The sequence below is a fragment of the Gymnodraco acuticeps genome, unplaced genomic scaffold (assembly GCF_902827175.1).
Source record: "Gymnodraco acuticeps unplaced genomic scaffold, fGymAcu1.1, whole genome shotgun sequence".
NCBI classification, from domain to species: domain Eukaryota; kingdom Metazoa; phylum Chordata; class Actinopteri; order Perciformes; family Bathydraconidae; genus Gymnodraco; species Gymnodraco acuticeps.
Window position 1 is genome coordinate 281,880 of NW_022991461.1, and position 20,018 is coordinate 301,897.

Consider the following 20,018-nt stretch of genomic DNA (forward strand, 5'->3'; position numbering starts at 1 on the left):
GTTACCCCCCCTGGAATCCTCCAACTGATCAGCTCCTCCAAACCCACAACCTGCTCCCTTGACCCTCTACCCACCCCTCTACTGAAGTCCTGCCTCCCCGTCCTCTGCCCCTACCTTGTCAACCTCTTCAACTCCTCCCTGTCCCAAGGAAACGTTCCCTCTGCCTTCAAAATTGCTGCTGTCGCTCCCATCCTCAAGAAACCCGGTCTGGATCCCTCCTCCCTCAGTAATTACCGCCTCATCTCCAACCTCCCGTTTCTCTCAAAAACAATAGAACGCATCATCTCCACCGCCATCTCCAAACAAATCACCCTTTTTAACCCCTTCAGTCTGGATTTCGTCCTCACCACAGCACAGAAACTGCACTCAGCAAAGTCCTCAATGACCTCCTCACCTCTGCTGACACCGGTTCCCTCAACATCCTCATCCTCCTCGACCAGAGTGCAGCCTTCGATACCGTGAGACACAACATCCTGCTCACCCGACTCCAGGATATCGGTATCGAAGGTACTGCACTCAGGTGGCTCCAGTACTACCTCTCCGACAGATTCCACTTCATCTCTCTCAACAACCACTCCTCTGCCACAGCTTCAGTCAGACAAGGTGTTCCCCAAGGCTCAGTACTCGGCCCCCTCCTCTTCATCATCTACATCCTCCCCCTTGGTCAGATTCTCCGCCAATAAAACCTGGACTTTCACTGTTACGCTGACGACACACAGATTTACCTCAGCACCAGATCCCCCACAACCCCCACCCCCCCCCCCCCACATCGACTCCTGTCTGACTACAATAAAATCCTGGATGCAACACAACTTCCTCAAACTCAACAGCAATAAAACTGAACTCCTCCTCATCGGCTCCAAATCCACCCTCAGCAAAACCCCCAACCTGACACTCACCATCGATGGCACCCCTGTTTCCCCATCCACCCAGGCATGCAACCTTGGAGTAATATTTGACCCCACCCTCTCCCCCGAGCCCCACATCCATCCACCAAGTTGTTAAAATCTAATTTTTCCACCTCCGCAATATTGCCAAACTCCGTCCCTTTCTCACCCGCCCTGCAGCTGAGCGACTCATTCAAGCCTTCATCTCCTCCCGCCTTGACTATTGTTATTCACTCCTCTTTTATTTTATTAATTTATTATTATTTTTTGTTTTGATTTGTTTTATTGTTTTTGTTTGTTTTTGCCTGTCCTTGTTTGTATACCCTCCCCCCGACTGTAAAGCGTCTTTGAGTTTGAGAAAAGCGCTATGTAAATATAATTTATTATTATTATGTGTGGTGGCTTCCGCAGATTCCGGACCCGAAGTGTCAGACACCGATGAGGCGAAATCATCTTCTTCCTCCTCAGCAAACAGAGCCATAACCCGCACGGCTGGGATGGCGAATGTTGGTGGCGTCGCCTCATCCATATCCTGGTCTCCCACGTCCACCACCTCAAGCTCGTCTTCGTTGTGGTCTGGTCCCAGGCACTCGAACCAGTGGTGGGGATCGGCGCCCGCTATTAAGCCGGGCTTAAGGGACCGGCACGGATTTCTTGCAGTTAAATTGCCTGGAGGTAAGATACTTTTTACTTGTTTTGAATGCTTTTCTCAGGTGTTGTCCCGCTTGCTGAAGAGAAAAGGATGACAGTCAGGAGGTGTAGCTGCCTTATATACTGTGAGCCTGCGCGCGCATTCAGGTAGGCTCGCCCTGATTGTCCGGCTACGTTCATACAACTTCAGTGTGTGAACGCTCGCGTATCATTGATGAGAGTAGAACCCATAGAGTCCAGTAGAGGGTGGAGCCTGTGTGAGATAGAACAAATACTAAGAAATGATCACATGACTTCAAGTCATATCTGATTTCAGATGTGGGAAGTAACTAAGTACACTTATATTGAAGTACTGTACTTTTTGAGATACTTGTATTTTACTTGAGTATTTCTATTTGATGCTACTTTGTACTTCTACTCCACTACAGTTCAGAGGTAAATGGTGTACATTTATTTAATACCTTTAGTTACTTTACAGATTTTGATTAATGATGTGAAATATAATAAACTCTTAAATCAGACTTTAGTTCCACCTGGAGTAAATTCACAAGCTATGTAAGTTTGCAGCTGTGTGTTTTTCTCGACCTTGTTGTAAATAAAACTGCAGCAGCTTGACCACAGAGCGTGATCGTTGTGAACAGCTGATTTTGCGCAGTTCTCCAGTGTGTGCGTGGGTCACACAAACTTCTCCACCACGATAAGGTGCTGGTTCTTCAGAGAGGTTTTGCTCTACCTTGTTGTAAATAAAACTGCAGCAGCTTGACCACAGAACGTGAACGTTGTGATTAGCTGATTTGTCGCAGTTCTCCAGTGTGCGCGCGGGGACCAGAATGTGCACAGGAGGGGAGTCTCCGTACGCAGCCAGTTGACGTAGTTTTGGCACAATTATGTTGTTCATACCGACGTTAACAGCAGCCCTGTCTGTGCAAACGGCACCAACTCTGTCGTCCAGTGATCTAAGCCTCTGCCTCCTGCAAAGCTTCACAGGTCCGTCGGTTATGGCCTGCGGCTCGGCCAGCTCTCAGTTCAATCAGTCATAGAAAGTCCGAAGATTTTTTGCAGGGAGCAAAACGCCAAAGTGGCTGCTTAATGTATTTTAGTTCTCTGGACATGTCTAATAGTTTACTGCACTGAGTGTTGACAAGAATCACGTGTAGACGAAATACGTGTTCTGTTTTGATGACCTATCAGGTACGCAAAGGCGCGCAGTGACACAAGTGATGTTACGCTTTTCAGATGTTGCCACACATGCGTACCTGCGTTATGTGCACCCCTGTCTATAGTATCTACCTTACATGAGTCTTCTCGTTTTGTTTTGGCAGACATCAGCAGCCATACTGTTCCTTTTCCTACTGTACTGCTTCACACATCTAATGAAGCAGATTAAGTTCAGTACCTTCTCATCGTATACGATGCCCGGTCGGATCTCAGGAGCCTGGTAACCCGGTGTGCCCTCGACCCCCAAGGCTCCCTCATGGAAGGTTTGTCGAGAAATGCCATAGTCAGAAAGTTTAATGTTAACCGGATCTTGAACCTGGAAGAAGATACACAAACAACTGTTTGTTTTCTAAGAAAACAGAAATTGGTCATATGATTCAAGTTTCTAATGAAAGCATTTTGAATGCCTGTCCCTGTCTTGATAATCTCTGTTGGACACTGACAGCAAGCACACCAAGTAAAATAAGCTGTGACTATCTTAACACATAAATAATGTTAATACATAATGAAGACATGTAACCAAAATAACATGTATGTAACCCATTCACAGACCTCCAGAGACCACACCAGGATGTTGTCAGATTTGAGGTCACAGAAGATGATGCTCTTCCTGTGAAGGTATGCCAGTCCTGTGGCAATCTGATAGGCTACTCTAAAGGTTAGCATGTGACCGAGGGGCATGTATCTGGAGCCTACAAGGAGAAAACATAACTATAATGTTCCACTAACATAGCAACAGGTTATAAGATCAATAGAGAGAGATAATAATCACATGATGCAGTTGCTTCTACATGCCTTTGCGCTTCTCCTCCAGCACAGTGTTCAGGCTGCCCAGGGGGGCTAACTGCAATGCGAAGCACAGGGGGTGGATGCTGATGCCCAGCAGAGAGACGATGCAGGGATGCAGCAGAGAGTGCAACATACTGGCCTCCTGGCGAAACTCAGAGAAGCTCCGACAGGCATCTGCAGACTGCAGGTGTTTCAGCATGGTGTCTGAGGCAAGAAGGAATAGAACCAGAGGAAGCTACACAGTTTAGAGGATGCATATGGGGTACATAAAGAATGGATGTCTGCTGCAATGAAAGCAATACTAAAAGCTCCAAATATTATATGTCTACATGCTTTAATCAAAATTAAATCAAAGCCCATTATCACAAAACACGTTTGTCCCAGTGGGCTTTACAGATTAAAAACAAACAACAACATTGTAAACAATAAAATTACAGAAAAATGAAAAGACACGATAATGTGTGAGATACAAATAGAAAATGCATTTCCTACTGGAAATGCGTGCAAATGCTGTAAGCTGCGTACATTTGTTGCTGAACTTAGCTGAAAATGCAGAAAAAGCTGAATATTTTAATAGTTGAATGGTCTCTGTAGCTGCTTTTAGCAGCAGAAACCAAGTAAGTGTGTTGCTGAACTTAGCGGAGAAATGCAGAAAGGTGAAATGATTTGAATCAAAATGGTTAAAGCTCAAATACATTTGTTGGAAAACTTAACAGTGAAATGTTAAAGTGGAAGAGTAGGAAAAATAGTGATGAAGCTTAATAAACAACAACATGTATAGCCTCAATGTCCTGAAATAGCTGAATAATGTTATAGTTGAATGGTTTTTGTAGGTGAAATTAGGCTGAAGGAGTTAGATATCAAATGTACGTAGTAGTATTATACTGTAAGTAAAAGTATTAGTACAGTAGTAGTAGTAGTAGTAGTAGTAGTAGTAGTAGTAGTGATGGTGGTAATAGTAGCAGTAATGGTAGCTGTTCTAGTAGTAGCAGTAGTAGTATTAGCTGTAGTAGTAGTAGTATTAGTAGTAGTAGTAGCTGTAGTTGTAATAGTAGTATTAGAGTAGTAGTAGTAGTAGTAGTAGTAGTAGTAGTAGTAGTAGTAGTAGTAGTAGTAGTAGTAGTAGTTGTATGAGTAGTAGAAGTAGTAGTAGTAGTAGTGTGTATGTGTGGGGGGGGCTTTTATTTAGAAAAATAATCCCTCTTCCAGCACTTCCTGTAAGGCTACAGGAAAACTACAGCCCAGATCCTAAAAGTTAACAAAATGTCGTACCACAATTATGCAGATGACACTCAGTTATACATTACAATAAAGCCTGGCGATTACGGACCATTACAATCCCTCACCAACTGCATGGAACAAATCAGTAGCTGGATGAGCAACAATTTCCTACAATTAAACAAAAACAAAACAGAGACAATTATCTTTGGTGCCAAAAGGGAGGAACAGGCTAAACTAGAAGCCCTACTGCTAAATGCATCGGAAAAGGTGAGAAATCTAGGCGTAGTTCTGGACCCCGACCTCAATTTCAAATCCCATATCAACAAAATTACTAAATCACCTGAAAAACATAGCCAGACTTAGAACATTCATGTCTCAACAAGAACTTGAAAAACTAGTTCACGCCTTTGTTTTTAGCAGGCTTGATTACTGTAATAGTGTATTTATAGGTCTCTGTAAAAAATCGGTTAGAAAACTACAACTAATCCAGAACGCCGCTGCCAGAGTCCTGACCAAAACAAAAAGGGTAGAACACATCACCCCAGTACTCAGGTCTCTGCACTGGCTACCAGTAGTTTCATCATCGATTTTAAAATTATATTGTTAACTTATATAGCATTAAATAATAATAATAATAATAATAATAATAATAATGGGTTTCATTTATAAAGCACTTCATATTTGACTTCAAATCCCGAAGTGCTACAAGCAGTGAGCATGAACAGTATAAAAACATTACACAACACGGTAGAATTAATAAAAAGCAATAAAAAACAAACAATACAAATAAAATAAAATAAAAGGGTGGTAATAAATAAAAGGTCTAGGGAAAGGCTCTATTGAAAAGATGGGTTTTGAGGCCTTTTTTAAAAGTCTCCACCGTCTGTGGTGCTCTCATGTGGTCGGGGAGAGCATTCCACAGACTGGGGGCAGCCGAGCAGAAGGCCCGGTCTCCCATAGTACGGAGCCTAGTCCTGGGGGGTTTGAGGAAGTTGGAGTTGCTGGAGCGGGTGGTCCGCAAGGAGGTATGGGGGGTGAGGAGTTCCTTGAGGTAGGGAGGGGCAGTTCCATGGATACACTGGTGGGTGAGGACGGAGACCTTGAACTCGATCCTCAGTTCCACAGGGAGCCAGTGTAGTGCTTTAAGGATGGGGATGATGTGATCATATTTGCGCACCCTCATCAGGATCCTAGCAGCGCTGTTCTGAATGTATTGCAGCTTCTGGATGCTTTTGTTAGGGATCCCGATGAGGAGTGCATTGCAGTAGTCCAGCCTGGAGGAGACAAAGGCGTGGACCAGCTTTTCGGCGTCAGACAGAGTGAGTGTGGGGCGGAGTTTGGCGATGTTCCTGAGGTGATAAAAGGAGTTCTTGCACAGCTGTTTAATGTTAGTCTCAAAAGTCAGATGGGCGTCCATTTTCACACGCAGGTTGGTGACTATTGAGGAGAGGGTAATGTCCTGGCCGGAGAAGGTGATGGTGGTGATGGTGGATGACCGAACCTGGTGTGGGGTGCCAACTATAATGGCTTCGGTCTTGGAGCTGTTGAGTTTCAGGAAGTTTTGCTTCATCCACACCTGTATCTCCTCCAAGCAGGCAGTGAGTGTGGGTGAAGGCAGGGCTGCAGAGGAGGTAGGGTTGATCCTGAGGTACAGTTGGGTGTCATCAGCGTAACAATGGAATGATACTCCATGTCGGCTGATGATAGAGCCAAGGGGGAGCATGTAGAGTGTGAAAAGGGTGGGGCCGAGAACTGATCCTTGAGGGACACCACAGGTGACGTCGTGGGTACCCGACTGTGCCTCGCCCAAGGAGACGTACTCTGTTCTCCCGGTGAGGTATGATCTGAACCAGTCAAGGGGAGAGTCAGAGAGTCCGATGGTGGAGTGCAGACGATGGAGGAGGATGCCGTGATCGACGGTGTCGAAAGCTGCAGTGAGATCGAGGAGGATGAGGAGAGAGGGAGAGCCAGCATCAGCCGTCATCAGCAGGTCGTTGGTGACCCTGACCAGGGCAGTTTCTGTGCTGTGGCCTGAGCGGAAACCAGACTGGAACTTCTCAAATAGGTTGTTGGAGTTTAGGTGGTCCTGGAGCTGAGCAGCAACTAGTTTTTCCAGCACCTTTGATAGAAAAGGAAGGTTGGAAATGGGTCTGTAGTTGGCCAGGACTCCCGGGTCAAGGGAGGGTTTTTTGAGACAAGGTATGATGACAGCGATTTTCAGGGCAGAGGAGACATGGCCAGCCTGGAGAGAGAGGTTTACGATCTTAGTGATCATGGGGCTCATGGTACAGATGTACGATTTCACCAGAGCTGACGGAAGGGGGTCCAGGATACAGGTGGAGGGCTTCATCTCCTAATGATGCCCTCAACCTCTCGCTGAGAGATGTCCGTGAAACAGCGAAGAGGCTGGGTTGTCCCAGGCTGTGGGTCAGCAGTTGGAACTGGAGGTGCAGAGGGGCTAGAGATGAGGGAGCGGATAGTATCAACTTTGTTAGTGAAGAAGGCGGCGAAGTTGCAACACTGCTTCTCAGTGGAGTCGGAGTGTAGAGGACTTTGGGGTTTGAGGAGGTGGTTTATGGTGGAGAAGAGTTGCTTGGAGTTTCCAGTACTGTTGTTGATGATGGAGTTGTAGTACTGGGACCGTGCATCTCTGAGGGACTGTGCGTAGGCCTTCTGGTGTTCACGGTGGGCTAACCGGTGAACAGTGAGTCCTGAGGCCTTGAGCCGCCGCTCAAGGACACGCCCAGCTGTCTTCATTCTCCGCAGCTCGCCGGTGTACCAAGGGCCTGAGCGCGGTTTGGGACCCCAATATATGTCTGACATGTTGCCCCGTTACGAGCCCCCCAGAGCTCTGAGATCATCGGGGGCGAGCTTACTCATTGTTCCCCGGCTCAGAACCAAACACGCAAAAGCTGCTTTTAGTTTTTATGCTCCCCACGAATGGAATAAAATTCCATAAAACCTGAGGTCTTCACCAACGCTGAGTTCTTTTAAGTCGAGGCTAAAAACACTACTTTTTACAGCTGCTTACCCAGAAGCCTTTTAACTTGTTTTAGCACTTACCGTGTTTACAATGTCGTTTTTAAACTATTTTATGTCTCATTAATGCATTGTTTTTATGAAACTGTTATTCCATTATGTTTATTTCTTGTGTTCCTCTCTGTTCTACTATCATGTGTTAATGATCATGTAAAGCACTTTGACTCTGCCTCTGTGTCTGAAATGTGCTATATAAATAAACGTACCTTACCTTACAGGGCTTTTATTTTTGAAGGGGTGTGTTGTTGGGGGGATGAGAGGGGGAGAAATACAAAGCTATCCTTGTGTGTCTGTAGCTGTGTCTGTGGGTGTTTCTCAATATCGAGGAAAGCTGCTCCAGAGCCACTATTTCAAGGATACTACGTCATCGAGTGCCACCGGACGGAGAGCATCTGGGAGCACTGATGAACAAATCTGTGTGTTTTTTGTGTGTAAAATGTGGAGATGGCAGCAGTTTGTCTAAAGTTTACTTCTTTCTGGTCTGAAGAAAGATCCGGAAAAATGTAACATGGGAGTCTATGGGGAAGCTTGGTGGACTTTTTGTCAATCAGATCACTATTGGGCCATATAAAATCTAAAACGGCCTGAAAATGAAACTTAAACGTTGATAATTCAAAAACTGTAAAGGATATCAAAACTCTGAATACAAGTGTAATAGCTGAAGGTCTTGGGATTGTTTTAAAGTTGGAATGAAGTCTGTAGCTGAACATTTACTGAGGGAGTAGCATTTTAAACACGGTGTAGGTAAAAGAGGATTTGAAGGTTCCGCCCATTGGGTTGCATTGTAAAAATAGAAGTTTAAAAAGCTGAATATTGTAAAAAGTATACATTTCATAGCAACTATGTCCTGAAGGAGCTGAACATTTTAATATTTGAATGGCTTCTGTAGCTGAAAGTATGCTGAAGTAGTTAAACGGCAAACATTCGTTGAAATAATAATAAGAAGATGCTGAAGAACTAGAAAATGCATTTCCTGCTTAAAATGCGTGTGAATGCTGTAAACCGTGTACATTTGTTGCTGAACTTAGCTGAAAAGGCAGACAAAGCTGAATATTTTAATAGCTGAATGGTCCAAGTAGCTGCTTTTAGCTTCAAAAACCAAGTAAGTGTGTTGCTGAACTTAGCGGAGAAATGCAGAAAAGTGAAATTATTTGAATGCATTGCACTGACATTGTTGGAAAACTTGGAAGCTTTACAAGTGAAATGTAAAACTGGAAGAGTAGGAACAGTTGTGATAAAGTTTAATATTTAAGCAGCTGCTCACCTTTAGCCAGGGTTAACTTTCTTTGGTTAAAATAACACAGGTCCTCAACAGCGTTTCCACCAAAGATCCAGTGTGAGGGAAGAGGCTTTGCTCTGAGACACACACTACACACACTACAAACACCACACTAGTGGTGGCGTTTTTACGCTACCCGTCATTTTAAACTCTTTTTTTAACATGTAACTCAATGGGAGAACCCTTCAAATCCTCTTTTACCTTGTGAAAAATGCTACTCCTTCCACATACCTTCAGCTAGATAATTCATTCCAACTTTAAAATGGTCACAATACATTCACCTATTAAACTTTTACAGTTTTTGAATTATCAACGTTTAAGTTTTGGTACATTTTCAGGCCGTTTTAGATTTTATAATGGGTGTACTGTCTATGGGACGACACTTCAAATCCTCTTTAACCTACACTGTGTGCAAAATGCTACTCCTTCCACATACTTTCAGCGATAGACTTCATTCCAACTTTAAAATGGTCACAAGACATTCAGCTATTAAAGTTGTATTCAGGTTGATATCTTTTACAGTTCTTGAATTATCAACGTTTACGTTTTGGTAAATGTTCTATTTGCTAGAGTGCGTGACATCATCACTTAGACCAGGGGTGCCCAACCTTTTTTTAACCGAGAGCTACTTTTAAAGTTGCCAGTCTGCCGAGATCTACCAGTCCAAGTAGAGAGGTGTAGCTATTACTGACAGCCTACTACCGGGTAAATACACACTTCTACTTGTATAAAACTGACCTTTGTACGATTAATACTTCATAAAATACTGCAGATCCTTTATCTTACCTCTTTCTAATCTACACACATACAAGTATTTAACTGAAGTTACACAACAGTGTTGTTGATACAAAGTTGGAGTTTATTCACACGTCACATACTACAGTGGGTAATGTTTTCAAGAAACATTGAACAGTGCTGCCACATATGACACAGGAAAAAAAGAAAAGACACTGAACCCTTTCTTTGCCATTATATAAAAATAGTGTTGCTACAAAAGTATAAATGAGGCTTACTAATAAGACAACTCAGATCTGAAGCTACACAGGAATCTGCTGCAACAGTGCAATAAAAAAGACAAAATTAATAGAATCAAACCTTTTTTTGTTGCATTTTAGTAGATTATAAAAATAAATGCCTTTGAAATAGGATGCAAGCAACACTAGTTTCTTAACCTGAATTGATAATAGACTATAATCAATTTAAACAGAACAGATCTTAATGTTTGCATTCTTATACCATTGTGTACAATAATTATAATGAATAAGTTCAAACAAACTACAACTTACAGCTGATTAATAACGGTATCTAACTTGAGTTTTTATTATATCAAAAACCTGTTGAAATGCTACTGTTATTTTTACTGTCCCCCAAAAGCGCGTCGGCAGGCTCCAGGAATGCTTCTTTCACAACTTCGCCGTCTTTGAAAGACTTCATGTGTTTGGCAAGAACGTGACTGTCACGATAAGATGCTATGGCAGCAGCCTTGCTCTTGTTGTTGGGCCTGGTGAAAATGGACTGTTGTGCATTTAGCTGTCCTTTCAGGCCCCTCCCCTTTTGGAGCGTAGGGCAGAATTAGGGGGGAATTCCGTCTCGTAGCGTTTGTGCACTGTTTTGAAATGCCGCTCCTAAATTACCCTTCTTCTATAAAGCCACGCTCGCATTGCAGATGAGACAGATGGACTTTGAATTGGAATAGATTCAAAAATAATCATCCTCTCACTCGGAGTGAAAATTATATATTTTGGGCTTTTTTGCTTCTGCCATAATTGTGGTCTTGTGTGTGTGTGTGGACTGTCACTCCTGTTGACACGGACAACGTCAGCGAACTAGTGCCCACTGCCCACCAGCCACGCCCCGACACATGGGGTCACGCCGGCCAATCACAAAGCTTTGATGCGTTCAAGTGCATTATTCTGGTACAGGAAGATTATGTTATAGGACATTAACGATAAAACTGAATATTGTTGTTCTATTTTTAGACACATCTCGCGATCGACTGGTTGGGCACCCCTGACTTAGAGAGGGTCTTTAAAATCTTCTGAAACATTATTTTAAAACTGCTCTCACCCAAAATATACACTCTATTCAAATAATTTAAAAAGATTTCAGGAGCATTATTAGTCTGGCCTGCTCAATTGCCTTCACCATATCAAACTGACCCACCGTTCTGGCCCAATAGTGATCTGATTGACAAAAAGTCCACCAAGCTCCCTATAGACTGCCATGTTAAATTTGTCCGGATCTTTCTTCAGACCAGAAATAAGTAAACTGTAGACAAACTGCTGTCATCTCCACATTTTATACACAAAACACAAAAAAACACAGAGATGTGTTCATCAGGGCTCCCTGATCCTTACTGTCAGGTTTTTATTTTTTATTGGAGCCATAGTTTTTTAATAGGAGGCAAGATTGTCAGAGATAAACCTCAATACATTCTGAATGAGCCTCCCTCTGCTGCTGCAGGTGACCAACCATTCTGAATGAGCCTCCCTCTGCTGCTGCAGGTGACCAACCAATGGTAACCAGTTACTGGGCAGATTGGGGCAGACACAGCTGAGTGACATCATCTAATCAGAGTAGACACGCCCACAGACAGAGCTACAGACAGACAGACAGACAGATATGGCAAGCCATTTGAGTATTTATTCCATATCCTTGATATCACACGGCAGCTGCCTACACTAGTTGGCTCTTTGATTTCACTTGTTAGATACATGGTCAAACTAGTTTGGTACTCTGCTTTACTAGTTAAATAAAACATTACACTAGTCACTCTTTTTCAGCAACTAGTGGCACTTTTGTCCGACTAGTTACCACAAGCCTTACTAGTGATGCCAGGAGCAGCACTTGTAGTACCAAAGTCCCAACTTGTAAGCTTTTTGATGAACTAGTGACCCTCTGACCTTACTAGTGACCCTAAACGTCTTACAAGTTAACTAGTGCGCTACAAAAGCTCTGACATGTTAACTAGTTACAAAAAAGAAGCAGAACTAGTTAACTAGTGACATACATTTGTCTCACTCACTAGTTTACTAGTAAAGGCAAAAGGTTCACTAGTTAACTAGTTGACGCCTCTTTTGACCTTAATAGTTAACTAGTGGGGCTCAAAATGTCTACACGTTAACTAGTGAACCCTTTGCCCTTTACTAGTGAGATACATTTAAATTCAACTAGTGAGGCTTAAAATGTTCACTAGTAGTACTAGTGGATCCCAAATGTGCACTAGTCACACTAGTTGCACAGAATGCTAATGAGGAGGGGAAAGAATGCATCGAGGTCTCCTATTGGCACCCAGCCCAAATAGTTTATTTAAGAGCTTCAACACACTGTGTTTTAAAATACAGTCATATGACCATATTTACAAAAATATAAAACAAAAGTATTTTGACTGTTTTATATGACTGTATATCAAATTAGGTAAGAACATTGAAAACTTTCTTAAAATTAGAAAGTTGCCTTAGGACTGCAGACAGGAATATAGATCCTCTTTAAAACATTTTATTAAGCTGCAATTTGAAAGGTGCTTGGATTAGAATTGCATTGCGATAACAGAGTGACATTATTGATGGATAGAAAGAAGAAGTAACCCTCTTCGGATCAAAGCTTTGAGAGATCGTAGTGACTTCTGTAAATATTAGTCTAAGGCAAAATATGGAGAGGTTGTTTATCATACGGATCTATCGTTATCCTGATTTTAAGATCTGTCCAGTGTTTCTGTTTTATTAATTTCATGAGCACCGCTTACAAAATGTCCCACGATCATATACTTTTGTGTCTCGAGTGCTGGTGTTCTCACACACAAGCATACGCACACTCGCACCAACAAAAACACACACAAAGCGGAACAAAGCAGAAACAGAAACATGTATTTTTCTAGGCAAAACACACACTGACTGACTTCCCACGGACAATATTTTAACAGTAGACACTAAATACCCGACTGATGCACCTCACGTCTTCGAGACGTTGCTAAAAACATTTCAGGAGAACGCCCCCTAAGGCTCTCCCTCACAGAGCTGAACTGACCAATCAGAATCTGGGTCCCGTCTGCTTCATTTGCATATGGCTGACTAGTGAACGTGTTGGTCATATGAACGGCAACTAGTTAACTAGTGGATACATATTGCAGCGTACATGTTAACTAGTGAAGGCAAAATGTTCACTAGTTAACTAGTTGCCACCTCTTTTGGTCTTACAAGCTGAATATTGAAGCTCAAAATGTGCACTAGTTAACTAGTGAGGTCCAAATTGTCCACTAGATACACTTACAATTGTTTTTACCTTACTAGCTAACTAGTTACACACACTTTATCTCACTAGTTAACAGTCTGCATATACACTGAACAAAAATATAAATGCAACACTTTTGTTTTTGCTCCCATTTTTCATGAGATGAACTCAAAGATCTAAAACATTTTCTATATATCCTACGCTGTCATTGGAGGCAGTCGCAATTTCTACAGGCTCGCACTACCTGTTAGCATCTGGCATCTGTTAGCATCTGTTAGCATCTGTTAGCATCTAGCTCTCCTGCTTACAAACTTTTAGCCATCCCTGCTTATACAAGTAGTAGTTTTAGTTGTCTGCGATCTGCCGAGGCCTACTCCCACCTGTCGAGTACGGCTGTACTGAGGTGTTCTTCCTCCGAAGATGTCGCGAAGAGACAGAGCGGCTCCACCTGTTGCTGCATGCGATCTGCGATCTGCGATTTACGAAGGCCTGCTCGTCGCGATAAGACGGAGCGGCTCCACCTGTTGCTGCCTGCGATCTGCGATCTACGGAGGCCTGCGCCCACCTGTAGAATACGGCTGTACTGGAGAGGTTTTTACCCCGGAGTCGTCGCGGAGAGACGGAGTGGATCCACGCTTCGGGCTTGGCCTGCTTCCACCGGGCGTGTGCTGCTGTGCGGAGGAGGATTTTACCACCGCTGGGGCCTGCTTTCCACCTGTCCTGGTTCTGCTGTTGCAGAGGCCTGCTTTCACCCCGGGGATACCACGGAGAGACCGGAGCGCTTCCACGCTGCTGTTTTCGCCTGTCCTTTGCTGCTGTGCTGATTTTGCTCCAGGAACATCGCGGATACTGTGTGCTGTTCTGGGAAAATGGCCCATATCGGGATTCTGCTGTGCCTGTTAACTGTTTTGGACTATGAGAAGATCTCTAGTCATTCTGAGAAGTCTACTGGATTCAGGTCTGTTCTGCCACCCGCAGTGGGCATCCCCTGCAAAGGTTCGGATGTGTTGCTCAAACAATTACCGGTTGCCTTGTCACAGACAATCTGCTCGACAAAATATGTTTGTCTTTTTTGTTTCCCTGCGATGATGGTTCTTCAGGACTGCTTCTTAAGCTCAAATCACACTCTCGCAGACTTTTCCGGTGTTTCTAAATTAGATGACAATGTATGTGTGTCGCTTAAGAGGAAAATATGCCTGGTTTTTGTTGTTGTTATTACTGTCAGGAAATGTACAACCTAACCCTGGTCCGCCCAGTAGTAGTAGTCAGATCGCTACTCCTGCTGATTTTAAAGCTAGGTCTGGGTTGGGTTTCATCCACTTGAATGTGCGCAGTCTGTTAGGTAAACTAGATTTTGTCCGCATTTGGGCGAGCTCGACTGACGCTGACGTCATTGTTTTATCAGAAACATGGCTAAATAAATCTATTTTGGCCTCCGACATTGCCTTAAATGGTTTTAATGTGTATCGTACCGACCGGCCTAATAAAGGTGGTGGCGTTGCCATTTATGTTAAGAATAAGTTCAGTGTAACCACATTAGTTTCCAAATCTATCAGTAAGCAATTTGAATTTTTAGCCATAAATATAGAAGTGGCAAAGGGTCAACAGGTCATGGTAGTGAGTTGTTACAGACCCCCCTCAGCTGTCAAAGACTCCTTGTCTTCACTAGCAAATCTTTTATCACAATTAGACTACAAGGAAATAGTGCTACTTGGAGATTTTAACTGGGACTGGTTAACTGCAGTGTCAGAGGATTTAAAAAACCTTTGTATCTCTTTAAATGTTACTCGGATTGTTGACAGTCCTACTCGCCCTAACATTAAGTCCCCTAATAAATCCTCCCTAATTGATCTCATTTTAACTAATGTTCCCCATAAATATTCATCTGTGGGAGTATTTGCAAATGATCTGAGTGATCACTGTGTTGTAGCCACAATTAGGGACACTAAGGTCCAAAAGGTTAAACCTCGTATTATTATTAAGAGAGACATAAAACATTTTGTGGAGCAGGGTTTTGTTCATGATCTGTTTGATTGGGGTAAAATCGATCTGTGTGCTGAGGTAGAAACCTTGCATGGTCTTATTTTTATCTTGGTTTTATGGAGATCATTGATAGACATGCACCCCTGCGTACATTTAGAGTAAAGGGACGAGACAATCCTTGGTTTTCTGCTAATCTGTCCAGTCTCCTTCATGAGAGAAACAAGGCCTGGGCAAAGGCTAGGAAATCAGGCTCAGAGGTAGAATGGCTGCATTTTAGGCAGCTAAGAAATAGCTTCACTTTACATATCAAAAGTGCTAAATCAAAGTACTATCTGTGAGTAACCACAAAGAATCTGAATAATCCTGAAACATTTTGGAAAGCCATAACATCGTTATCCACCGGCGATATCCGTAATGAGCTACCTCCGTGCATTACCACAGCATCTGGCACTATATCGGACAGGGCTACTATGCTAAATTGCTTTAATGAGCATTTTGTGTCCTGTGGTTCTCTATTTGATTCTGTCACTAACTCTGCTTCTGTGAACACTACAGTATGTGACTCTGAAAAACGTGTGTTGGAAAACCCTTTTATGGCGCATTTCCACTGCAGCGGGTAGCCCCGTTTAAGCGTCCTTAACCGTCCTCAAGCGGCCAGGCCAGTTTTTGGTAGCCTTTCCATATAGCCTACACCGGCTAGCGGGTACTTTTTCCCTCTTTTTCCGGCCCCATAAAATCGTGGTTCTATCAGGCCAGGCCAGGGCTGAACTAGTGACGTCAACACTCTCAACTGCTGATTGGTCAGAGAGAATCGTCACAAGATCGCGCGCGAGATCATCCCTAGCGTCGCATATATATCTAGAAGCAAGCTTGCAGCATTTTTATAAACAGCATTTTGTAAACGGAGGAGCTACAAAAATGGCAACGTCGAAGAAAAGCACACCGTGGTCGACCGAGGAGGTGACGACGTTCCTTAATCTCATTGGGGATGATGAAATCCAGCGGGAGCTCGACGGAACAACGCAAAATGTGAAAGTGTTGCAGGATGTCTCTGCACAGATGTCCGAACGTGGATTGTCGAGGACTTTCCTGCAGTGTAGGGAAAAACTCAAAAAGATGAAGAGTGAATATCGCCAAGTAAAGGACAACAATAACACGAGTGGTGCGGGTAGGAAACAATGGAAGTGGTTCGACTTGTTGGACCAGATTTATGGCCATATACCGGCCAACGTTGGGAGGGAGGGAGGCCTGGACTCTGCAACGGCTTTACTGGAGTCCCTGCAAGGTACGCTCACTTCTAACAAAGAAGTCTATTTTATCCTTACATTAATGTTCGACAACCCATGCTTTTATGGAGCCCCGAAGAGCTACATAGGCAGATAGCCTTAGCTAGAGCTATTGTTTGCTAACACCATATGTGCCATTGTTTACGTTCAGTTTTTCTTTTCTATAGTTGTTGTTGCTATTTAGTATTGTGCTGCAGTAGTTTGTGGAATTAAAAAGTCATTTTGCTGTTCTAATGATTACATTGGGACTAGTGAGGAGGAACATTCCCGAACAACGGGTGATGGCAGTGTTCCGTCCACAACATCGTCATCGAATCCAGAACGGACCCCAGCTCGACCACAGACACTAGCCGAAGAACCGACACCAACTCAACCACCAACGCCGAGTGCCATCACGACACCGCAGCGTGTGGTTCTAGGTAAGAAATAGAAATGGCAAAACGACTGGAATTGTGTTTTGTTTTTTTAAACCTTGGATCATCCATCGTCAGTAATTAAAATAAGCTATACCACTGTGTGGAAATGCTCTGTTACAAGTAAAGTCTTAGCTAGTAAGCAGTTAGTACAGTTGTGTGTGACATCCTATCATATACATATATTTATATTCATTATCAACAGGCTGGACATAATGTAATTCACAATCATTGTAAACATCTAGGGCCAGAACTTTCTTTAGTTCACCTTACTGTTGTTCTGTTTATACATGTTATTCTTATATCCTTGTGTGACCTGTACCTGTCCAGTGTTTTTTCCTTATTGCTAATTATTATCTTATTGTCACCCAGGCAAGAGGAAACGAGGAGGAGAGGATCGGGCCCAGCAGGAACGGCACCATGAACAGCACATGGCCCAGCAGGAACGGCACTTGGACTGGGCCAAAGCGTCTGCTGAGCGGAGATGGGAGTTGGATGCGGCCTTGAGAAGGGAGGAGGCCGTCTTGAGAAGGGAGGAGGCCGCTCAAGCAGAGACCTTCAACCTAGCCTTCCTGCACACTCTTGGCGAGGTGCTAGGGGGACTGGGCAGCCGACGTGGCCCGTCTCCTCCGTGATACTTCAAATAACCTTAATAGTTATTGTACATATTATATATTTTTTATCTAGTTAATTTTTAAATGCAACATTTGTACTTTCTTGTTTATTTATTTTCTTTAAAATGTGCATTTTATATTTATTTTTACAATGCCATGTATATTTATGCTGGCTGCAATACAGTTTTACATTTTTTATTTGTATTGTTTAATGGCATGCCTTTTTGATACAAATTATTATTTATTTGTTTATACTGCCATCAATAAAGTACTTCTTTGACTTATCTTATCTCTTGTTGATAATGAATTGCACCCAACAGAAAATAATCAGATTCACATCATCTTGATTTAGAGAAGATATAAACATACATGAATTTATAAAGCAATAACAAACACCATCAGTTAGGAAAAAGCCCATAAGATAAGTTAGTTTTAAGAGATTTAAAGCAAGAAATTGAGTTTGCTAGCTTGAGGTCCTCCTCTAAAACATTATTACATGTTTATTTTGTAATAGTATTAAGAATACATGATAAATACATAATACATGTAGTAGAATTTGCTCAATTGTAATACCCTCGTTCTACTAGACTTAAACACATTCCTTATATATTTCAAAGACGAGAGAACAAAAGAAGAAACCTATAACCCATTCAAGCAAGCTTTTAACATGTCTAGAAGAAAGATTGAGGTTATATTTTAATATATTATTTTATGTTGTGGATACTTTAGCCTCCATCCATGTTTACAATTGTCCACACTATTTTACACTTGCATTTATGAATATAGTTTTGCTGTGTTTTACACTTTAGTATTTATGTTTATAGTTAGCTTTGATATTCGCTTAATTGATTAGAAAGATTTTCTTTTCATGATCTGATATTTCCTCAAATGTTCTTATTATGGGGCAGTACTTACTGGTGCTTGAAATTCAATTATCTACTAAATATTCAATTCAGATAACAACATTTGTTTAAAACATTTGACAAACACATGTATATGAAAAAAAAAAGATGTATTTATGTTCAATACAATGAATACAATACAATGCATATTTAGGTATTCAGGTAGCGCATCAAACCCTCTCTGATGTCAGTGCCCTCCTCCTCTGCACCTTGAGCCACTGCTACCCCAGGCTCTGCTGCTGCTGGTGCATTCCACCCATCATCAGTCCTCTCCATGACTCTCGCAGAGGTTATGCAGAGCACAGCATGTTAACAAGCCACACACCAAGAAACAAGTAAACGATCGCTTCCACATCCTCCATTGTTGTGTGTGTTTTGTGAGTTGTGTCGCATTGAAGATGACGCCACTGCAGTTTTACCCAGCGTCGCTCCGCCCAAAAAGCCCGCCAAAAAGCCGATCGCCCCGCCTACACTGCGTTGCTACCCCAGGTCCTAAACTGTAATGGAAATGCGCCACGGCCTCGGACGGCCAGCGAGGCAGCCCGAGGCCTGAGCGAGGACGCTTAGGGACGCTAAACGGGGCTACCCCGCTGCAGTGGAAATACGCCATTAGTTTTACCCCTTTTACTGTTGATGTTGTTCGTGAAGCTTTAATCAAGTTAGATCCTAAGAAACCGGCTGGCCCGGACAACGTAGAACCTTTCATTTTAAAGATAGCTGCAGATTTGATTGCTCCACCTCTCACTACTCTTTTTAACCTCTCCCTCAGCACTAACACAATTCCAAAATTGTGGAAGTTAGCATATGTCCTGCCTTTGCTAAAAGGAGGGGAGGCCACCTTATTAAATAACTATAGACCCATCTCTAAGTTGTCAGTTCTGGCTAAGGTTCTTGAACGCTTAGTGAGTGAACAGGTAAAGGTGTTTTTATGTACAAATGACATCCTGTCTAAACATCAGTCAGGCTTCAGAAAGCAACACAGCACCATCACTGCCACAATGAAAGTGGTGAATGATGTGGCGAGTATTTTAGATAATAAGCAGAGTTGTGCAGCTCTATTTATTGACCTTTCAAAAGCGTTTGACACCGTCGATCATCGCATCTTAAAGCAGAGGCTAGCCAGTATAGGCATGTCCAGCCATGCAGTGGGGTGGTTTGTGAACTACCTCTCTGAAAGGTCCCAATGTGTTCACTTTGATGGGCTGTCTTCTGAGTGGTTAAACATTGCAAATGGTGTTCCCCAAGGTTCTGTTTTAGGTCCACTTTTATTCTCCATCTACATCAACAGTTTAGGTGAAAATGTGGATGAAGCTACTTTACATTTTTATGCGGATGATACCGTGATGTACTGTGCAGGTCCCTCCATTCAGGAGGCTGGTGTTAAATTACGGGCTGTTTTTAACATTATTCAGACTCAGCTCTCTGAACTAAAGCTTCTTTTAAATGTTGAGAAAACCAAGGTAATGCTCTTTTCTAAAGCTAAAAAGACACCAGAGCCTGTTTTAG

At 42.8% G+C, this 20,018-nt stretch overlaps 1 protein-coding gene and 1 long non-coding RNA gene across 2 annotated transcripts in view; one reads left to right on the forward strand and one right to left on the reverse strand.

The window, feature by feature from the left end:
- Window positions 1-20,018, reverse strand: part of lrrk1 (leucine-rich repeat kinase 1) — a 138,157-nt gene that overhangs the window by 25,805 nt on the left and 92,334 nt on the right. Inside the window, 3 exon segments of the mRNA XM_034196605.1 lie at window positions 2,935-3,072; window positions 3,309-3,448; window positions 3,552-3,749. Of these exon segments, the coding sequence (XP_034052496.1) occupies window positions 2,935-3,072; window positions 3,309-3,448; window positions 3,552-3,749 (476 nt within the window).
- Window positions 16,530-17,775, forward strand: LOC117532982. Its single transcript, XR_004566982.1, has 3 exons — window positions 16,530-16,582; window positions 16,840-17,002; window positions 17,369-17,775. It is a non-coding gene; the product is annotated as an uncharacterized LOC117532982 (long non-coding RNA).